Source organism: Macaca thibetana, chromosome 1, assembly GCF_024542745.1.
Source record: "Macaca thibetana thibetana isolate TM-01 chromosome 1, ASM2454274v1, whole genome shotgun sequence".
NCBI classification, from domain to species: Eukaryota; Metazoa; Chordata; class Mammalia; order Primates; family Cercopithecidae; genus Macaca; species Macaca thibetana.
This window is the reverse complement of record NC_065578.1, coordinates 46,006,635-46,026,455: the sequence shown is the minus strand read 5'-3', so window position 1 is coordinate 46,026,455 and position 19,821 is coordinate 46,006,635. Positions and strand designations below refer to the sequence as shown.

The 19,821-nt window shown below is 50.2% G+C and overlaps 2 protein-coding genes across 4 annotated transcripts in view; one reads left to right on the top strand and one right to left on the bottom strand.

The window, feature by feature from the left end:
* ATPAF1 (ATP synthase mitochondrial F1 complex assembly factor 1) overlaps nucleotides 1–19,821 on the top strand; it is a 479,750-nt gene that overhangs the window by 307,579 nt on the left and 152,350 nt on the right. The gene's annotated exons all lie outside the window — the stretch shown is intronic.
* On the bottom strand, nucleotides 39–19,159 carry LOC126961398 (cytochrome P450 4B1). 3 transcript variants are annotated; one of them, XM_050801762.1, is made up of 13 exons: nucleotides 18,896–18,960; nucleotides 9,794–9,855; nucleotides 8,455–8,596; nucleotides 8,220–8,264; nucleotides 6,772–6,899; nucleotides 5,803–5,927; nucleotides 5,344–5,495; nucleotides 5,092–5,198; nucleotides 4,127–4,317; nucleotides 2,185–2,318; nucleotides 1,341–1,405; nucleotides 1,157–1,239; nucleotides 39–739 (listed from the first exon to the last, which is right to left on the bottom strand). In XM_050801762.1, exons 2-13 carry the CDS (start codon nucleotides 9,833–9,835, stop codon nucleotides 556–558), a joined length of 1,398 nt encoding a protein of 465 aa, XP_050657719.1. In that variant the 5' UTR covers nucleotides 9,836–9,855; nucleotides 18,896–18,960; the 3' UTR covers nucleotides 39–555. The 3 variants fall into 3 exon arrangements, with proteins under 3 accessions (XP_050657719.1, XP_050657708.1, XP_050657730.1); XM_050801751.1 differs by lacking the exon at nucleotides 9,794–9,855 and having other exon boundaries at nucleotides 18,896–19,159; XM_050801773.1 differs by lacking the exons at nucleotides 8,220–8,264; nucleotides 8,455–8,596; nucleotides 9,794–9,855 and having other exon boundaries at nucleotides 18,896–18,971.

Below are 19,821 nucleotides of genomic sequence, written 5' to 3'. Positions count from 1 at the left end.
CCATATTTCTTGACTTCAATGATGGTTACAAGAGAGTTTGCTTCAGAATTATTTATTATTTTGTACAGTCTTCGTTTAGGCAATTTTTTCTTATGTCTGTTATATTCGAAATACACACATACAAAGTTAAACAAAGAAACACATCTCAGTGAAGGGGCAATCCCCTAAGCCATTCTTCTATTCAGTGGTATCCAGTCGTAACCACGAATCTCAGGGCAAAACTTTCCTTGTGTTCACTATGAGTCTCTCTAAGGTTGGAATGTAAGTTTCTGCTGCATTTTTAAGTTTGCCAATTACAGGAGATAAATGAAGTTTCTTGAACCAAATAGGTGCTCACCAAATGTTTGTTGAATAAATGAATGATAAACATTTATAGACACACATCTGTACATAGCACTGTCCTCTAGGAGTTGTCTATAGTAATGCCTAGTCCCCTTCTAAACTACAAGCCTTCTGAAGGCAGGGTGCCCCAACTCCTCTACATCCAGCCCGGGGAGGGTGCTGCCCAGGGAGAGGTCACAGCCTGAGCCATCCGGGGCCCCATTCTCATCAGAGCTACTTCCCAGACCCAGGGCCCAGTGGCTTCAGGTGGAGGTGGATGCCATTCTTGGAGCGCAGGACAAGCTGGAGCATCTTGATGGGCAGCCGTGAGGGGTCCAGAGAGAACTCAAAGTGGAGCAAGCACATGGCTGTAACCACCTTCATCTCACTCATGGCAAACTGCTGCCCGATGCAGTTCCTGTAGCAAGCAGCACAAAGAGTCATTGTGCAATGGAGCGTCCAGAGTGACGGCATTCAGTGCTCTTAGCAGCCAACAAAAGTCAATTACTGTTTTTGGATGAATAACTTGCTGATAGATTGGTTGACCTGGGCTTATGAAACAAACCTTGAGAGCATAGTGAGGGTCCCAGACTAGGTAGATTCACATGGTGGGGGTCTGGAATAGGGGTCTCTCTTGGAATGACTCACCTATCCCACCTACTTCCCAGGGACAGGAATAAGATAATTGCAAGAAGAAGGCTCCTGCATTAGAATCACCACAAACCCAGCATGATTCCCCCTTATTCAGCGTACCTTCTAATAGTGCCTCCCCTGTGATGTCATCCACCCTCTCCTCCCCAGTCCTGAGGGCCTGGGATACTGGGTCTCTCCATACCTGGGCCCAGCAGAGAAGGGCATAAAGGCAAAGGGATGGCGTTTGGACGCATTCTCAGTGGAAAAGCGCAGAGGGTCAAAGACCTGAGGAGACAGGCCTTGCTTAAACACTCACCAGGTTCTGGCAGACGGTGACCCTCCCAGTCCCCCACCCTGTCTGATATCCCAGCCCATGGAAAGGGTACCTCAGGGTCGGGCCATACAGCACTGTTCCTATGGAGGGCATAGATGTGCATAGAGATCAGGCTTCCTGTGGGCAGAACAGAGGTTGGTGACCAGGTAGTCCTAGGAAGCCAGGCCTACCTCCACATAAGGTCAGAGTTCCCCTAGTGCCCCCTGGGGTGCCAGCCCCTGCTGACCACTGCCAGTGACAGAGAGTTCATGACCACACCCGACTCATCACAGTACTTTGATGATTATCATGCCCAGTTCCTGTAACCCCAGCACTGGGTGCAGCACCTGACAGACATTTGTGAAATGAATAAAGGGAGAATGAACCCCTCCATCATGAGGTAGAACAGGAAGGAACTATTAAACCTTTTCAGCTGACTGACTCTTGGGAAATTATTATTCATAATATTACTGCCAACAGTAACAGCTATCATTCACCAGGTGCTTACTAGGAACCAGGTGCAGGCTTAACACTCTTTATGAAGCTACCACATACAGTTGTGCAGGTTGTACACTGCACAGCATCATAGTCTATGTGAGTGATGCTCTCTAGTGATCTTCAGGGCATGATCTGCATGGTGGTACATGGCAACCTTGGTGGACATTGTCTCTTTAATCCTGACAGCAGCCTTGAAACATAGATACTCTTCTCATCCCCCATTTTACAGAAGTGGAAATGGAGGCTCAGAGGTAGAAGAATTGATCAATATGTTGTGGGACTGGGATTGAGACCCAGGGCTCTCTGAACCCAAAGCCTGAGCTCTTCCCCAAAAGTGCAAAGATTTGACTAAAGGCACAGAGGGTGCCAGAGGAGCATGCAGAGGACTCCATTTCCACCCCCAAATCCACCCATCCCACCTGCAGGTAGAGACCGGCCATCCACAAAGGTGACAGGCTTGCTGAGCTGGCGGTACACCTGGGGCACAGGTGGGTAGAGGCGGAAGCTCTCCTTGATGCACATGGTCAGATAAGTCATTTTGCCCAGATCATCCCTGCCAGCAACACAACCAGAACATTCTGGGAATGGAAAGCAACAGGATTTGGGAAGAAAGCAGACTCCAGCCCCAGTTTTCCCTCACCACCACCACATACTCAAGAGTCAGGGCCACAGGGTTCCAAGTGCCCGGGCCAGGCCTGACATGGTGTGGACACTCAGATCTAAGGGATCTGGTTCCACTTTTCTGCATCCCTTTCTCATCTTCACTGGTAGTAGAAGAGGGTACAGGACCCTAGAGATGAATGTGCACACAGCCATCAAAGACAAGGTCACCTCTGCAACTCTCAGGACCCCCACAGATGCCTACAAAGGATAGTTCTTTAGGTTCCAACTTGGTTTCCCCTACTGAGCAGAATGAAAGAAACCGGGGCTGATACACATTGGTTGAATGAATCAACCAAAGTTCATGCATTGTTTAATGAGGTGAGTGTGTGTGTGTGTGTGTGTGTGTGTGTGTGTGTGTGTGTGTGTGTCTGTGTGCCTTTTCCCTTTGGCCACCAGGAAGCTCAGGCCCAGATATGACATCCAACTATAACTACTGGGCAATATTTTATTACAGAGTTCCCAAACTCCACACTGGCTCTTATTTTTCATTTTCATTTTATTATTTTATTGAATAAATGTCATCTAAGTTGCTTCAAGCTCTAGATGGAATCACGTGAAAATAAAATAAATATTCTAATCCCTGCCTCGGGTTGTGTTCACATTGTTACCCAGCCTACAATACCTAGCTCTCTCTCTTTGCCTGAATTTTAACCCTCCTTAGAAAGTCAATTCAAGCCTCACTCCTTCCCTCTGCCCTCAGCCTTCAGACCACGCGATCCTGTAATTTTCTCTCGCTGTTTGGTTATGTGAATTTGTCTCTCACAAAACCCCACGGGCAGCAACTTGGCTTCTCTTTCTCTTCCATTCTGCAGCCCTGATAGCACCTGGCATGTGCCTGGATACCCTGTGCGGGGGAATTCTCACATATGACCAACAGAAATGGTAATGAAGCTTCATACTCCAGGTCCCAGACCCTGGAGTTAAAGGTCAGTTCCCCTCAAGTGGATCTAAAGTTCCCCCACCGGCTCAGCATTTTCTGTACCCCTGCTGTGTGCCTAGCCCCTGCTGGAGGCTGCTCAGGAGCCCAGAGAGAAAGGCAGGGTGTCTGACCACAAGCAAAAGCCTGAGGGGAGCAGACAGCGAGCAAGGTTGGAGGAGCTTCTGAGAGACTCCCAGAGCTCACGCTGCAAAGAGAGGTCAAGGTCAATCCTGAAGTGTTCAGGAGTTCAGTCTTGGGCCAAGAAACAGGGGAAAACAATGGAAAGTTTTTAAGTGATGAAGTTTGGGGAAGTCTTTTCTCCTTCACCAGCAGGAGAGATATGGCATCTGGAAGCTGAGTATTGCCATCCAAAGGCAAGTAGCAAGGGACTGGCTCTCCTAGCTGTCCCAACTCTGTTCACCCCCACATTTCCACCTCTTTCTCTTCCAGCTGTCCCTACTCTATCCAGGAACCCAGAAGGGTAATCAGGTTCTACCTTCAGAAGAAGTTAGCACACAAAATAGCAGCCTCTTGTTGACAACTTTCTCTACATAATACATCTGAAAAGGCTCCATTTTGGGAGAATGGGCTCAGGGGTGTGTCTGTGCCCAGCCACCCCCCACCCCCCACCCCCCGCTGTCACAAATCGTATGACACTGGGGGAAACAGGACAGCCGCCACCACCTCACCTGATTTCCAGGATGGTTCAGGACAGGATGGGCACCGCCCTTCCCAAGGGCTGAGCAGGATAAACTGGGCCCACCCTCAGACTCACTCACCACTGGAAGGAGTCCTGGTCCCCCAGGATCTCACGGACCTCCTCTCTACAACGATGCTGGTGCTCAGGGTACAGGGCCATGCAGTAGAGAAACCAGGAGATACCACTGGTGGTGGTGTCATGGCCTTCAAACATGAATGTGTCCACCTCAGCCCGGAGGTCTGCATCTGACAGCTTGCTGTCATCTTCATCCTGGGTTAGGGAAGGCATAATAGGACAGCTCGAAGTATTGGAGATGGGTAACAAGAAGAATTCATAGCAGTGGTTGTCAAATGAAGGTCTCAGGGAGGGAGTGAAAGCTCCTTTTCAGAGGGTGGATTAGGACCTTCCCCCAGATTCCCATCTTCCTTCAGAGCTCAGCCTGGATGCCTCCTCCTCCACAAAGCCCTCCCTAATCGCTCTGGCCAAATGACTTGTGCCTTGTCCAGCCCTGACTGTTAGTTCTGCTCACTGGGCATGCAGAATACCACCTGCCAGAGGAAGACATTTTGGTCAACATCTACCTACTATCTCCCCTGCTGGACTGTAAGCATCTGGAGGGCAGGGCCAGGTCTTTCCCATCTCTGCATCCTAGCACAGGAACTGACCCAGAGTCAGAGCTCAGTGAGTTTCTAGAGTTGATGAATAAAGAACTTACAGAATGAATGAATGAATGAATGAATGAATGAATGAAGTCTAAGATTCTAGGATTCTACAAGGCCAACATTTTGGGGGATCTTAGAAGTCTAGAAATGTCATCCAGTCACTACCACATGACCTAGGCTCCCAACTCCACAGCTCAGGCACACACACCCTACACCTGCCCACCTCTGAACCTTTGCTAATATGTTTCCTGGGACGAGGAACAGGTTATATTTGCCGAGTAAAGAGGGGGAAATGCTTAAGAGCTCCTTCTGCTGTCCTGGGAGGATGGTCTGAAGACCTCTCTGGGACCAGTCCTCAGGCGGTGAGGAATCATGTACTCACCCGGGCACCCAGGAGAATGTCCAGGAAGTCCAGGTGCCTCCGGTTCTGGATCTTCTTCCGCACCTTCTCATCCTGAAGGGCTGCCTTCCGCTCCCTGATGACCTGGTCTGAACCGGAAGCACAGAGCGTCACTGCCTGGGAAGCCATCTTATGTCCAAAGGGCAACTGGGGTCCTATAATAGAAGGGGGAAGAGAGGGGCCAGGAGGAGGAACCCAGGCTTCCTAGGGGTGAGCCTTGTTGGAAAGGCCCACCTGTATGGTCATGGGCCACCTGGCAGGCCCGCAGGAAGCGGCGGCCATGTGGGGTGAGCCAGTAGATGAAGTCATTATGGTAGTGGAAGGACACAAGGCGCTGCTGCATCAACAGAGTGAGATCGCTGACTGCAAGGTAGTAGCTGCTGTCCCTGCCAAGCAGAGGGTAGGAGGAAGGATTGGCTTAGACACTGGCCCAGGAGCAGAGCCAGAGCAACTCCATTCCAGAAATCTAGCCCCAACCACAGAGCATCCTGCCCTTCTTCTCCTGCCCTTAAGCCTCCTCGCTAAAGCCAGATGTTTCTCCCCACCATGAGTCTAAGTTCTGGCTCCCCGCAAGCTAAGGCTCCCTGGGGCAGGACACTATCTCTTCTCAGGTCAGGGCCCAGGACCCCTGCCAACTCTCTCCTGTAAGCTGGCTTTGGAGACAGTGTGGTCAGCCCCGAGGTGGCCCCTGACCTGTGGCCCAGGCCGGTGTCTCCTCTTCCAAAGGTGCACTTCATGAGCGTGTTCAGCGCCATGTGGCCCACATCGCAGAAGATGTCAAAGGACTTACCCTCCTGAGCCTTCTCTTCCCACTTGTCCTGGAGTCCAGGGATAGGAGGCAATGTGGGGGTCAATTGGACTGGATGCCACAAGCTTCACTCCAGGACCCATAGCCTATCCTCCACCACCAAGCCCCCTTCACCCACTCCCAGTCCCTGCCCTGCCCTCCATCCTGCTGGAATATCAGGGTAGGGTAGGTAGCGATTTGGCAGCCTCTGGGCTACAGGCTCAGAGGGCAGGACCAGGAGGCAGATCTCGCACCGCACACAGATGTTTTCTCCCAGTCAGGGTAGCTTATAAGGGAGTAGGACGGCTGAGAGGTGGTGAGCTCCCCAGCACAGTGTGTGTGTAAGTAATCCTGGAGAGGAGTTTCCTATAAGGGGAAAGACTAGCCTGGATAACCTGGGGATTATCCAGCCCTGAGACTCTGAGCCTGACCTCTGACATCCCTCTTAGAGATGAGTTGTACTGACAGAATTTTGGGCAGTTGTGGTAGACAGAAAGTGAGGAGACACTTTTTAGGTGTGAAAGCCTTTCCCTATACTCTCAAATAAAGGCAGTCCTCAAACCTGCTATGCTAGGAGTCTTAGTAAGTTCTCACAGAGACCCTTTGGCCTGGGAGGAAAGAGGGCTGGGTCTCCTGATGGAGACCAGGACCGGGCTGCCAGGACACTCAGAGATTCAGCACCTACTCAGTGGCAGCATGTGGCACATGTCAGCAATGCAGGGATTTGGCACTGCTGTTGCAGGCAGAACAGGTCTTGGGGCTCAGCTATTCTCCTCACAGCAGAGCACCACCTGCTCTCCCCAGGACAAAATCATGGTGGAGAGGGGCTAGCCCAGCAGCCAACAGCCTCCACTACTCTGGCACAGGGAGCTCACCAGCATGACACGTGTGGACTCAGCGAACAGAGCCACATAGGGCTTCAGCACATCATAATGAAAGCCAGGTGTGAGCAGCTTGCGGTGCTGGAACCACTTGGGCCCCTCAAGAACTAGCAGGCCTCTCCCTGGGGAAGAGATAGGAGAGAGAGGGCTGGTCAGTCCAGGAGATACCGCCCCACCCCTGGCAGCCTGGGGCTAAGCACATCCTACCTGACTCCATCCCTGAGCCTGGAACCCTCCAAGGATGGGCCACTAAGTGACCCAGTATTGCCCTCCACGCTCTCGCCCTAGGCTACCAGGGCCTCAGGACACAGGTGGCAGCAGTTCTTGGCTGAGTGAGCGCCTTCCTTAGGACAGGATGACTCAGCTTCTGCCTCTCAGCTGCACCCAAAAATCCTGGGTCCAGGAACTTGTGTCAGATGACATTGCCAGATATGAGACAAAGGACATATATCCCCCTGGGGACGGTCAAGCGGGGGGAGCCTGCTGAGCCTTGACTGTCAGCTGCTGAGACTCGCCACAGCTTCAGGACTTGGGGAATGGCCCACTGTGTTCGTGCTTCATGGCCTCAGGTGGGAGCCTTCCTACCCCACCCCAACACACCCAGCAATGGAAATGCATTCCTGCCTCCAAACCCACCTCTTCATTTTCCTGATCCTTTTCTGTCTGCCTTCTAATTTTATCCTCCCATTGATAACTGAAAAGAGTGTTAGAAGCAAACAGACTTCCCAGTGGTACTCGGTGAGTAAATAGGATTGGGAATGTGTTCTCCCTCTTGGCCCTGCCCTTTCTCAGCTCCCAGGAAAACACTGAAGACCTCATAGGATCATGAGTAAAAGAGGAGCTTTGGAGAAGCATATGGTGGCTAAAGAACACTCAGTGGGTTTAACTTGACTACCTCTGAAAAGAAAAAAGTAAAATAAAATAAAATAAAATACTCAATGACTCCCACCTACTCTCGACATCAAATCACCTCCTCATCCTGGCAGTCAAGGCTGACCTGTCCTCCCTGCCCAGCCTCATCTCCCAGCTGGGCTCTACCTTGCAGCCACCCCGACAGCCTCACAGCCTCTGGTGACCAGCCGTGGTCCTACCACCACACCATTTCCTCAGACCCTTGCCCTGGCCAGCACCACCTATTTAAATCTCCTTTCGGATCAACTCTAGTGCCACCTCCTTCAGGAAACTGTTCTTCACACTTACACATTCTCCAGAGCCTTTGCCCTGTCTAGAGAAGGCAGACCCTGCCAGAGAAGATGCCTTGGCTCCACAGCTGGGGGTTCTCCTGCTCCTCCCCTGTCTCCCCACTGAGAGCTGAGCTTAGGATGGGTACCCGGGAACTAGGCCATCTGGGATAACCAATTGAGCAGGACAGGGCAGGATCCTAGTCACCCAGCACCATGGGTCTGAGGTGGGCATGGCAGGGAAGGCAGGTGCTCACTCACCAATCCACTGGAGGAAGAAGTCATACACATCAGGGGCCTTAGGGTCTGCAGGAGGAGACAATCAGGTCAAGCAGGGACCCGGGGTTCCTAGAGAAGGCTTGTTTATGAGTAGGGTGGGCACCTCAGCCGCCCAGACTTAGTACACAGGCCCAGGCCTCCTCCTCACATGGTGCCCTGAGCCCTTTGTTCTCAGGAAGCCCCACCCTCTCCTGAGAGTCCCATCCTCTCTCCTCACCCCCACGGCTGTACACAGCTTTGGCATAGTCGGGCTCATAGATGTTCAGGAAGCCAATGAACTGTCCGAACCAGAGTGGGTGGGCATATGGGAACTGGTGGGCCCAGGACACCACTTTGTCCAGGCTCCCCGTCTGCTGGATCTGAAATGATGACAGAAGGTCAAGCTTACTCAGGAACACGTTGTCTCTAGCCAGGCCCCAAGTTCCTGGGAGGGCAGGGGAGAAGGCTGCTCAGGCAGGCCCTGGTTGCTTCCTTACCTCTCCTGCACTCCCTTCCCCTAAACATTCCTAGGCCTAGTGCCCTCTCCAGCCCTACAACCACTGCTCTAAGTCCAAGTCACCTTCTTCTCACGCCGGGGTTAGCTCAACATCCCCAAACTAGCCAACCTGCTTGCACTTGGCACCTGCCACCAACTCTCCGCTGCACTGCAGCCAGAAAGTGCTTTCTTCTCCACATTAAAGCTCTTTCATTATAAAGGTAATATTTGTTCATTGTGCAACAGAGAAATAGCCTCAATTCCGCCCCTGCCGCATCTTTCAACACATTTTTATTGAGGGCCTACATGTACAGGTCTCTGTCCTCAACATCTCAGAGGAATGAGACAGACAAGTTCTGCCCTTTCATTCTATGGAGAAGACAGATAATAGACAAGTAGACAATTAAGTAAAATAATCACAGACAATAGTGATTGCTGAGAATAAAAACAGTGCTATGAGAGACACTAACAGGGAGGGCCTGCTTCGATAGGGTGATCTTGGAAGGCTTCTTGTTGGAGACAACATTTAAGGTGAAACTTGAAGGATGGTGAGGCTCTGGCTGTGTGAAGCATAAAGGAAAAGCATTCTGGGTGAGAAAACAGCAAGCACAAAAGTGCTGGAGTGGGAAAGACCACGGTGTCTTCCAGGAGGTGTCCCATGGTGGGACAGTCACCTTGGATGAGCTTGAATGGGTCATCCAGAGGTTGGTACATGTCCTTTGGAGGTTTTATAGCCACATATACTCACCCAGAGGTGTTTTAAGTAAACAAAGTTATATAATAAATATTTTTGCAAAACCAGCCTTTTTTCATTAAGCATATCTTGTCCTTCTTTCCAGGCTAGTGCACTTAACTGTCATTAATATTTTTAACAGTCGTGTAGTATTTCACTATAGGGATGTAATGTATTTAACTATTTTTCCTCATTTAGTGGGAGTCTTTCAAAGATACACTTAACACTCCTAGCGGTCTGCCCAGGGGCCTTAGGAAAGGTCCAAGCTCTGGAGTTTGTAAGGAGGCATAGTAAGACTAGTCTTTATTAAGCACTTGTTGCGTGCCAGACCTTGTTTAAGCTACTTACATTTTGACCTGATTGAATCCTCACAATTCTAAGTGGTCCCATTTTAGGGAAGAGGAGCGAGCCTGAGGAATAGAGATGTTAGGTTACAATCCCATAAAATTCTTGTTGAGGCCTGAGCCTGTGCTGGGCCTGCTTTTTCTCTCTAAAATTCTCTCTCACAATTGCCACCTACTCATTTATGGTATCCACACAAATTAGGAAGGGAAAAATATCCAAACCTTAATAATTTGGACATTTTTCCCCTCCTAATCTCATTTTGAAATGTGATCTCCAATGTTGGAGGTGGGGCCTCGTGGGAGGTGTTTGCATCATAGGGGTGGATCCCTCATGAATGGCTCTGGGGCCATTCTGGCAGGATTGAGTGAGTTCTCTTGGCTCCCATGATAACTGTTTGTTAAAAAGAGTCTGGCACCCCTCTCTCTCTCTCTCTCTCCTTTCCTCCTCTCTTGTCATGTGATGCCTGCTCCTTCTCATGAATAGCAGTTTCCTAAAGCCCTCACCAGAAGCAGACACTGACCATGCCTCCTGTACAGCCTGTGGAACTGTGAGCCAAATAAACCTTTTACCCAGTCTCAGGTATTCATTTATAGCAACACAAAGGACTAAGACATCCATGTTGTATCTTCCAGGGAATATTCTTAAAGAAGGACACAGGCATCTGATAATGTAGCCCCGAGGGATCCTTTCTGGCCCAAGCCACTATCTCCAAGGGCTCATGGGATTGGGCCTATTTTGGCCTCCAGCCACCCGTCTATACCTTCTCTAGGGCTCTTCCCCTCCTAGGCCCTCTGTGGAGTCGTGTGTAATCATCCCATAGATCCCTTCCCTCACTGCCTCTGAACTCGGAATCCTGAGTTCAACCCAACAGGACTGTAAGAGTTTTCACTGCCCTTGAGTACACAATGTCAAAAAGAACACAAAGTGATAAAAATCATCTCCACACACAGGTAAGAGGAAACCTGGTATCCCTGCCTCCTTCCTGGCTGGTACCCCTGGAAGTGCTCCTTTCCCCAGTGTCTCTTATTTTTCCATCTGCCCTGCTGGGTTTTCCTCGCCAACTTCCTGGTCATCTGACCATTCCCCTTCTCTCCATCCCTACCAGGTCCAGAAAGCCCAATTGGATGGGTCAAAGAAAGGCTTACATCACAAAAAAGCCAGACTCATAGGATCTCAGGGTCGGAAGGAGCCTTTGGCTGATCTGGTTCATCCGAGCCTCACTCCCCTCCTTATCAGTTATGCTTGTGCACCTCTGCACAAGACCCTGGTCTCATACTGACCACATTCACAGCCTGTGCCCTGATCAAGGTCGCAGCCAGCTTGTCACTGCCTCCTTGTGCCCGACTTTCTCCTAGCTCTTTAGATTTATTTAAGAAATAAATAAATCTAAAATAAATAAAAAACGTGTGCATGAGCCCAAGCCATGGCCAAGCTTTTAAATAAAGCTAGAGAACTAGAAGCACCTGCCGGGCGCCTGCCTTGATTACCCCAGGAGCCTGGTAAGAGGGAGGACAGCTCCCAGCACCTGGTCCCACTATTGCAGCTGCAGCCCCTCAAGAGGGCTGAGGCGTCTTCCCTGTGGGGTATACGTGGCTGCCTGGACAGTTCCTCTGGATTACACAACTGGATGCGAACAGGAAGAGAACAGGGCATGAAGATAATTCACTGATCCCAGCTCCCCAGCCTCACCTCCCACCCTCACATTGGCACTCCTTGTTGACCTCACCAGAAATAAATCACAGGAAGGATTGGGAAGAGCAAGCATATGTCACCACTCTCCTCTCTGCTTCCCAAGAGTCTAAAGTAAGCTTTGCTCCAAGAATCAGATGGGAAAGGGATTTCGACATTGCCTAGTGGAACCCTGACCTCTTTTTATAGGTGGAAAAGTACAGTACAAAGACCAAAGGGAATTATTTTCACGCCCTGTTCTCTTCCTGTCCCAGACCTCCCAGCCCTGTAAGTGTCCCAGCTCAGGATTATACAACTGGATTACTCATCCAGTGTGAGTTAAGGGAGACCAGGGATCCTGGCTTAGGCTCTTTCTGCAGCCCTTGTTAGCAAGCCTGCTCAAGCCATCAGCCAGTTGACCTGAAGCTCAGTGGGCCAGTGTCCAAGAAACAAGCTACCCTTGACCAGTGTGTTGCAGCTGCAGTGCCCCAGGGGGCTGCTTCAGAACAAAAATAAGTCGGCTCACAAAATGGGGATAAGAGTTTCGAAAAACCAAAGATGACGGAGGAGAAAGACGAAGAGGTTTCCTTTTCGGCAGCATGTCATTGTTCCCTCAAGGCAGGTCATGTCAGTCTCGGATTCCCAGCACACAGGGTGCCTGCCCAGCACCTACACCTGGTAAGAATCCCTGCCCAAGTGCTCAAACATCTCTAGTGACAGGCAACTTCTTTTCAAAACACCCCAACCATCTTTGGACAGTCCTAATTCTTCAAAAGGCGTCTTAGTCGCTAAAGAGAAAGCCACCTGCCCATAGCCTTCCCCATGGCTCTCCCTCTGGGAACACACAGGCTCCCACTGCCCAGGGAAGTCCTGCAGGGATTGGGAGTGGGGAGCTAGAACCCCCTAGTTCTGCTCTCCTCCAGGATGGACACCCTTAGGTGCCCTTTGGTGCCCTGGTCTCGGCTGTCTCCCTACTATGGTCCCTCTCCCCACACCCAAGATTACCAGGGCTCCATGTGTGCATGAGTCCAAGCCACTGCCAAGTTTTTAAATAAAGCTAAAGAGCTAGAAGCCAAGAAAAACCAACCAAAAGGGAGTAGAAGTAGCATCTCTGAAATAACTATAAAAATCAGTGGGAAAAGCAGACTCAATGTACACAAACTCACTGGGGATTCAGCCATGAGGTTGAACAGAGCCATGGAGAGCCTGAAAAGAGGGGATCAAATGCAAAATGCCCCAGGGAGCAGGGAGCATTCCTCCCATGCTGGTGACAAACATGACTTCATCCTCCATCCTCCCTTTCAAAGACAAATGAACGATTACACATGTACATGTGAACAGATAACATACAGAAAGAACCCCTAGCTCAATAGAAGGAGCAAAGGACTTTGGGTGAGATCAGTGTGGTCACCAGGACTCTCTAGCCACCATGCCTTGGCTAGGAAGTGATGATGGACTTTGTCCAAAGTCACACAACTAGCATCATGCCCCAGTCTTTAGATTCCAAAGCCTGTGCTCTGCCCCCAACACCCTCCCTGTCTTCAGCATCCAAAGATGAACTCCAGACTCAGGAGCACCCAATCAGGTGAGAGGAGGAATGCAGGAAAGCATCCAAACAACTAAAAAGGCAGGAGGGCAGGGACCCAAGAAATGCCCAAGAGTCCAAGAGGATGCAGTCATCTGTTGTCAGTCTGCATGGGCAGCTTTGCTGCCCAGAGTTGGGTCCCCCCGAGAGATTCATCCACTCTTCCAACACATGGGCATTGAGCCAGAGACAGTGCTAGTTTCTGGGGTTACAGCGGTGAGCAAGACAAAGCCCTGCCCCACCAGCATACATTCCAAGCGGGGAGAAAGAAAATAAACCAGAATCAAATACGCCAAGAGTACGATTTCAGGTAGTGATAACTCCCGAAAGAAAAAAAGCAGAGTAAGGGGCAGGGCTGCCACTATGGATGGGAGTGGGCTAGGAAGGCCTCTCTAAGGTGACATTTCAGCAAAGAGCAGCAGAAATGCCTTCTGGAAAGCCCCATGGCATCAGCCACAATCTGCTTCTCAAAAACTTTTCTTTCAACTGCCCCCTCTACCTCTCCCCTCCTCACTCCTGGCAGATCACCCTTGCTCTACTTCCCAGAGAAAATAGAACCCATCAGATAAGAAAACCCAAAAAGTCAGCTGGCAGACCTGAAGGACCACTCCACCTGCGCCCAGCCTCTCTGTTTACTTCTGTTTCAGGAGAGGAGCGTGCAGGGCCTGTCCAAGACCAGTCCCTCTGGATTCCAACCCTCCCCACAAGGTACCTCACCTATCAATCAGCCCCTCTCTCTCAAATCACAGACCTCACCTCTGTAGGCTCCCTCCCATCCTCATTCAAAACTTGTTCAAGTCTCTCACTTTAAAAAAAAAAAAAAAAGAAAAGAAAGAAGGAAAACAAAACCAAACCTCCCTTGGTTCAGTTTCCTCCTCCAGCTAACACCTTATTTCCTCATCCCTTCATAATCTAACGTCTCTAAAGAACTGTGACTACTGTTTCCAATTCCTTGCGACAGCCCCACCTCTCCTATGCTGCTCTTGCTAAGGAATCCAGCACCCTCCCCGGTGCTGAGCCCAGATGACTCCCATCTCTCGTGCATGTCTCCTGGATGCCCTCCCCTCTCTCCCAGTGGCCCCCCTGGGCAGCTCCTCACCCACTGTTTGTTCCTCCAGATCCAGTCCTTGGCCTCTTCCCTTGTTGCATCTTCTCCCTGAGAGCTCTCACCTGCTTCTGTGGTTTCCTGTGCCATCTACCTACCAACAATTTCTCAGTTGACTGCTCTTTCCAGTTTACCTGTCTCCTGAGGTCCAGAATCATAATCAACCCCCGGAACTCTCTGCATGACACCCTCCAGATTCCTCAGACCCAGCATTTCCAAACCCACGCTCATACACATCTTCATACACGTTTGTCCCCAAAATCTGCCTCTCCTACTGAACCTGGAGATGGAACCATCACCCACCCCAAAACTAGCCAGGAATACGGAATGTCGTTTTCTCCATTGTTTATATCAATATGAAGAGGGATGTCCTGTGGAGGCAGCCCCTCCACTCTGCAGGCCCACCAAGTGATTTTTACCTTGAAATTAGCAAACCAGAGTGAAAAGAGCCAGATGTAGCAGGTCATGGGAGGAGACTCTGCCACAGAGTTCTCCAAATCTAGTACTCAAGGATTCCATACCCAGGCACTGACAGGGCTGCCCACCACTGAGCCTCCTCTTCCTGGGTCTCAGATGCCCACATTTTAAAATTGAGACAAAAAATGCATTCCTCCTGTTTACAGTCCAGTCTTATGGCTCTCTTTTGATGAGTTTTGCCAGATTCTGCTCTGATCCAGCTGTGTTGATGCCTCCAATTAACAGAGCTCCAAGGGCAATCCTTCTTTCCTTCTCCTGCTACATGGAGGGGCCCTCGCTGACCCTCACATCTGGCTATGGTGGAGGTCTCGATGCCTCTCTCTCCTGTGCCCACCCATGCCAAGACCTGGCCTGCTCTACCTTCCACTTCCCTCCAGCCCACTGGCTCACTCCCCAACACAAGGTGGAGGCCTGGATCACCTCCACCCTAGCCTCCCTACCTCCTATTTGCCCTCTGTCAGTCTGTTTACCACCCTGAAGCCAAAGTGATCTTTCTAAAACATAAGTCTAAGCTTGTCTCTCCCTTGCTTAAATTCCTTCCATCGTTCCCTATCATCCTCAGAATAAGGTAAAGCCTTTTGACCTGGCCTCAAGGATCTGTGTGACATCCCTGTCCACCTCCAGCCTCATCCTCTCCATTCTGTCCTCCCTGTCACCACTGCAGAACTGCTGAGCTACTAACACAGGTATGTCCTAGACCCCAAAAGACAATTTAATTTCCTAACCACACTGCTTTTTCCAGGCTGTGTGCCTTTCTGCACAGATAGCACCTTCTGCCTTTTCTTCTGCACTTCCTGCCACAGGTTTCTACCTCCAGATCTTTGAGGATGTGCCTCATTATCACCTCCCTGGACCTCCCTGACTCCCCACGCTGAGAGGAGCCCTTCTCTAGGTCTAAGGGTTGGTAACACTTGTACTGTGTTATTCATCTCTCCTACAGACCTAGTTCCTCTGAGGCAACCTCTTTGTCTTGATTCTTCATCCTCTGGCCTCAGCATAGGACCAGACCCAGAGTTGTTGATCAGACACTGCTGGTTGCTTAGGAAAGAGGGACCGTATCTGGCTCACAAAGACTGGGTTGATTTGAGAAGAAGGAAGGTGATGAAGAAAGCAAATGCCCCAGGGTGTTTTGTAGCAAGAATCCCTCCACAATGATTTAACACCTGACGTTTATCTGCCCAAAATGCCTATACTTTATCTCTTTCTAACCCCTTCTAACCCAGTAAGGTAAAAATGATTATCTCCACTTTGTTGACAGGGAAACAGAAGCACAGAGAGGTAAAGTGGCTTAGCTAACCAGGCACAGCAAAGGCCTGTGATCAATGTTTACTGAATGAAAATGAGCCACAGCCCTGTCTTCACTAGACAGTACAAGGTCAAGGGCACTGTCACAGCAAATGGCATCGCTGGGAAAGAGGCCTCTGCAGTCTCAGAGAATCTCATTTCCTTGGTCTGGGAGCTGACATTCTACACACACACACACACACACACACACACACACACACACACACACACATCAGATTTGTTGGCTTCTTTCAAGGGTTCCAACCTCAGGCCAGCAATATAGCTGAGCACCTACTACATGCAAAGTCCTCCCTGGTTCCTAGACTGGAATGAGGGGGACCCTGGAAGAATAGGACATGTCCCCATCTCCAGAAGACACATTCTGAGAATTGAGGAGGATGACAGGTAGATGCTACCAAGGCCTCCAGACTGTAATTGGAGACCAAGAAGGAGAAATTAATCCTGACGGACAGCTCTTCCCTGCCCCCAGTCCCTTTACCCACCAGTCTTCCTCCCCCTCCTACTCCCATCATTGCTGGGCCTAAGAATCAACTTTGCAGTAACCTTTTATGGACTCACAATGTTATGAATTAAAATGCAGAAGTCCTGGGCCCAGTCTTGACCTAACTCCTGAGCTACTAAACAGACGTAGACAAATACTTTGCACCCTCTGAACTTCAATGTCCTCGTTTTTACATTAGGGAAAATAATCCCCTCTCTGCCCTCCCCATTTCTCAAGTTCAGGTATGAATCCAAGGGAGAACAGAGGCGCCACACCCTGGAGGACTGCAGAAGTTGTGTTTGCAATGGTTCCCCAGGAAACCTTTGTAGTTCCCACAAGTAGTCACCCCTCCAGCCTTTGTTGCTCAACCTGATGCCAAGGGAAGGCCCTTCAGACAGTTGTGTTCGAGCCAAGAAGCCAAAGCTAGGCTGTGTTCCAGGCCCTCTGCATACTCTCAAGGTGGGGGTGGGGGCCATTGGGGGAAAGAAAACAGCCAGTTCTGACCTGGAGGTGAAGGTGCAAGGTCCCTGTCCTAAAGAAGCCCCTGGCTGAGGGCAAACACAATTTGACGAAGGCAGGTAGAAGTGGAAAGGGAACAAGAAGAAAGGGAGAAAGTTCTCTCTAAATACCTCTTGTACCGCTTTAGTGTCAGACCTCAACCTTCCCTTGGCCCTCCTGTGTACTTAGCAAACCCTCTCCCAGGCCTTCCTGGTCCCTGTGCTTTTCTTTTCCATCATGCTTTCTCCTCTGTGGATACTCTCCCTACTCTCCAACATTCACTACTGGTTCACTCAGTGATGCCTACACTACACTAGGCTTTATGCTGAACCCTGAGGGTACAGGGATGAATCAGATCAGATCTCCATCCTCCAGAAGCCACAGCCTAGTGGGGAAGATGAACAGGTAAACAGAAGACAACAACCCAACAGGACAAGTGCTGAGACAAAAAGAATGGGGCTAAGGCAGAATCCTGGGGAGGAACCTCGCCCCGCTCTGGAGCAAGGCTCTGGTGTCTGTTTTCCCCTCAGACTATAAGCTCTTTGAACCCCAGGCCTGGGTCTGATTCATCTCTCTGACCTACCCTTTCCTTTCCTGGATGTCTTCCGGATGCATGTTACAGGGTTATCTGTCAGGGCAAGAATAAGCCTAGAGGTCAAGCTCATTTCTAGTGTCAATCAAGGAAGAGAAGCAGTGCCCCCCGCCCAGACTGAGAATGAGGAAAGTGGGTTCAGGAGGTAGAAGAAGGAACTTGCCTCACTCTGAGCCTCAATCTCTGGCATCTCAGCCGGGTGCGGTGGCTCACGCCTATAATCCCAGCACCTTGGGAGGCCGAGGCAGGTGGATCACTTGAGGTCAGGAGTTTGAGACCAGCCTGCCCAACACAGTGAAACCTCATCTCTACAAAGTGAAAACATTAGCCAGGTGTGGTGGCACATGCCTGTGGTCCCAGCTACTTGGGAGGCTGAGGCACGAGAATTGCTTGAACCTGGGAGGCAGAGGTTGCAGTGAGCCAAGATTGCGCCATTGCACCTCAGCCTGGGAGACACAGCAAAACTCCCCATCTCAAAAAAAAAAAAAAAAAAGAAAGAAAGAAAGAAAGAAAGAAAGAAAAGTCTCTGGCATCTCTACCTGGGCTCCCCAAGCTGGCTGCAGATCAAAACACTAACACTTAGACAGGTTTTTAAATGTAAACTCCTAGCTCCAATCTGACAAATTAGAATCTCCAGGGATTGGAGGTCCAGGAATTTGCTTCTCCCAGTCGATTCCAATTCCCTGCCCTGTGTCTAATTAGAAACCTCTGGTCTAGATCCCCATGACAGTAGGAAACTAAGAGGTCTTCCTAAGAGCAGGGGCTAAGGTAGTTTCCACCCTGGAGTAATAGGAGTTACTCAGTTCCTGGAGTAGCAGGAAGATGAACCATGATCTGAACCTGGGAAGGTATCACGGCTCCTGAGCCACCCATAGGCATGGCCGGGAGAGCCCTGCCTTTGGGGACACCAACCACCTAGACACTCGGTGAAGCCTGTCATGTGGTGGTACTCGTCTTCATGCTCACTCTCATTTCCTGCCTTATAAATGGAAATCTTTACACTACACACAACAACGCGGATGCTGACTGAGCTTTCAACGGATTGCCTACTTCTATGGACTATTCAGAGGTTTTGGATTTCTGCCATTGCCTTTCTGTCACTGCTGAGCCTTTAGCAGAACCTGGTCCAAACTTCGGGCCTCAGAATGAAGAGAAGGCGTCTGTGGCATGCTTGAGCCCTGACTTGGAAGTTGCCCCCACTTCTGAAGTCAGCTTGAAAGGCTGGAGTGAAGGAGAAATTCCAGTGGGAAAGCTGAATGGAAGCCATGGATCCCAGGACATCATCCCCCTGCCCAAGTTTGAAGTCTCTCTCCACAGCACCCTAGGAATTAGACCTGATTCTCTGAAAGAAGGGAGGATGTTTTCTTTCTCCCCAACCCCCGACCTCCACATACCTCCAGGGCATGTCCAAAGAGCCAGTGAGTTGGAGGCCCTGGGAAGTTGCCCATAGCCTTAGCCAACCTCTGCCTCCGCAGCAGCAGGCGGATGAGCTTGAGAAAGCCTAAGACCAAGATCAGCCCAGAAGCCCACAGGCCCAAGCAGGAGAGTCTCAGGGAGAGGAAGCTGGGCACCATGGCTGGAACTCCAGTCACCCAGCCTTCGTTCGACTTGCCTCCAGCTGCTCCTGGTTTCCTTTATACTCTGGACCCATGCATCCTATCAGCTCCCAGCCCCAGCCACTCCCTGAAGCCAGCAGCAGCCAAGACTGGGCTGAGTGCCATAAGGCGGATACAGCAACCCCCAAAGCCACAAACAACAGAAGAGAGAGCCTAGTGGCCTTCTCCCAAAATTCAGCTAAAGAGAAACCTAATAGTGAACTCCAAAAAAAAGCAGGCAATGGGCATCCCACCTTGATTCCTTAAAACAAACAGATGGCAATTCTTGGTGTAATCATCAGCATAATAACCACTGCCTTCTCATATAAGCACTGTGAATGTTTCAGGCACTTTTTACATACTATCTCATTTAACCCAAACAGCAAAGGAGGTCAGAGGCACTCACATTTTATACCCATTTCCCAGATAATGAAGCAGAGGCTCAGCTTGCCTACGCTTTCTCTCAAGAAAGCTTCCAGTGTCCCCTTCAATATGAACCCTTGAGAGAGCTAGCACTTATGCTAGGCTCGCAATGCTTTGAATTCTTTTTTGTGAGTCACCTTCAGAGACAAGGTTCTAGCCCCAAAAGGGAAATACCAGGTCAGAAAGGGGCCAACTCCACCCCTAAAACAATAGTGCCATTTTGACACTTAGGAACATAGAACTTTCAGGGTGATGAGAAGAAGTCATGAAATTCAGTCCCTCCTGGCTGGATGGAAGCACTT

What these genes read in the sequence shown, in the direction of transcription:
- LOC126961398 (XM_050801751.1), bottom strand. Translation starts at nt 19,075, where the DNA reads ATGGTGCCCAGCTTCCTCTCCCTGAGACTCTCCTGCTTGGGCCTGTGG. An exon ending in GACACCGGCCTGGGCCACAG is followed by an intron (nt 5,496 to 5,802) that starts GTCAGGGGCCAC and finishes TCTGCTTGGCAG; the next exon opens with GGACAGCAGCTACTACCTTG. An exon ending in TGGCCGGTCTCTACCTGCAG is followed by an intron (nt 1,406 to 2,184) that starts GTGGGATGGGTG and finishes TTCTGCCCACAG; the next exon opens with GAAGCCTGATCTCTATGCAC.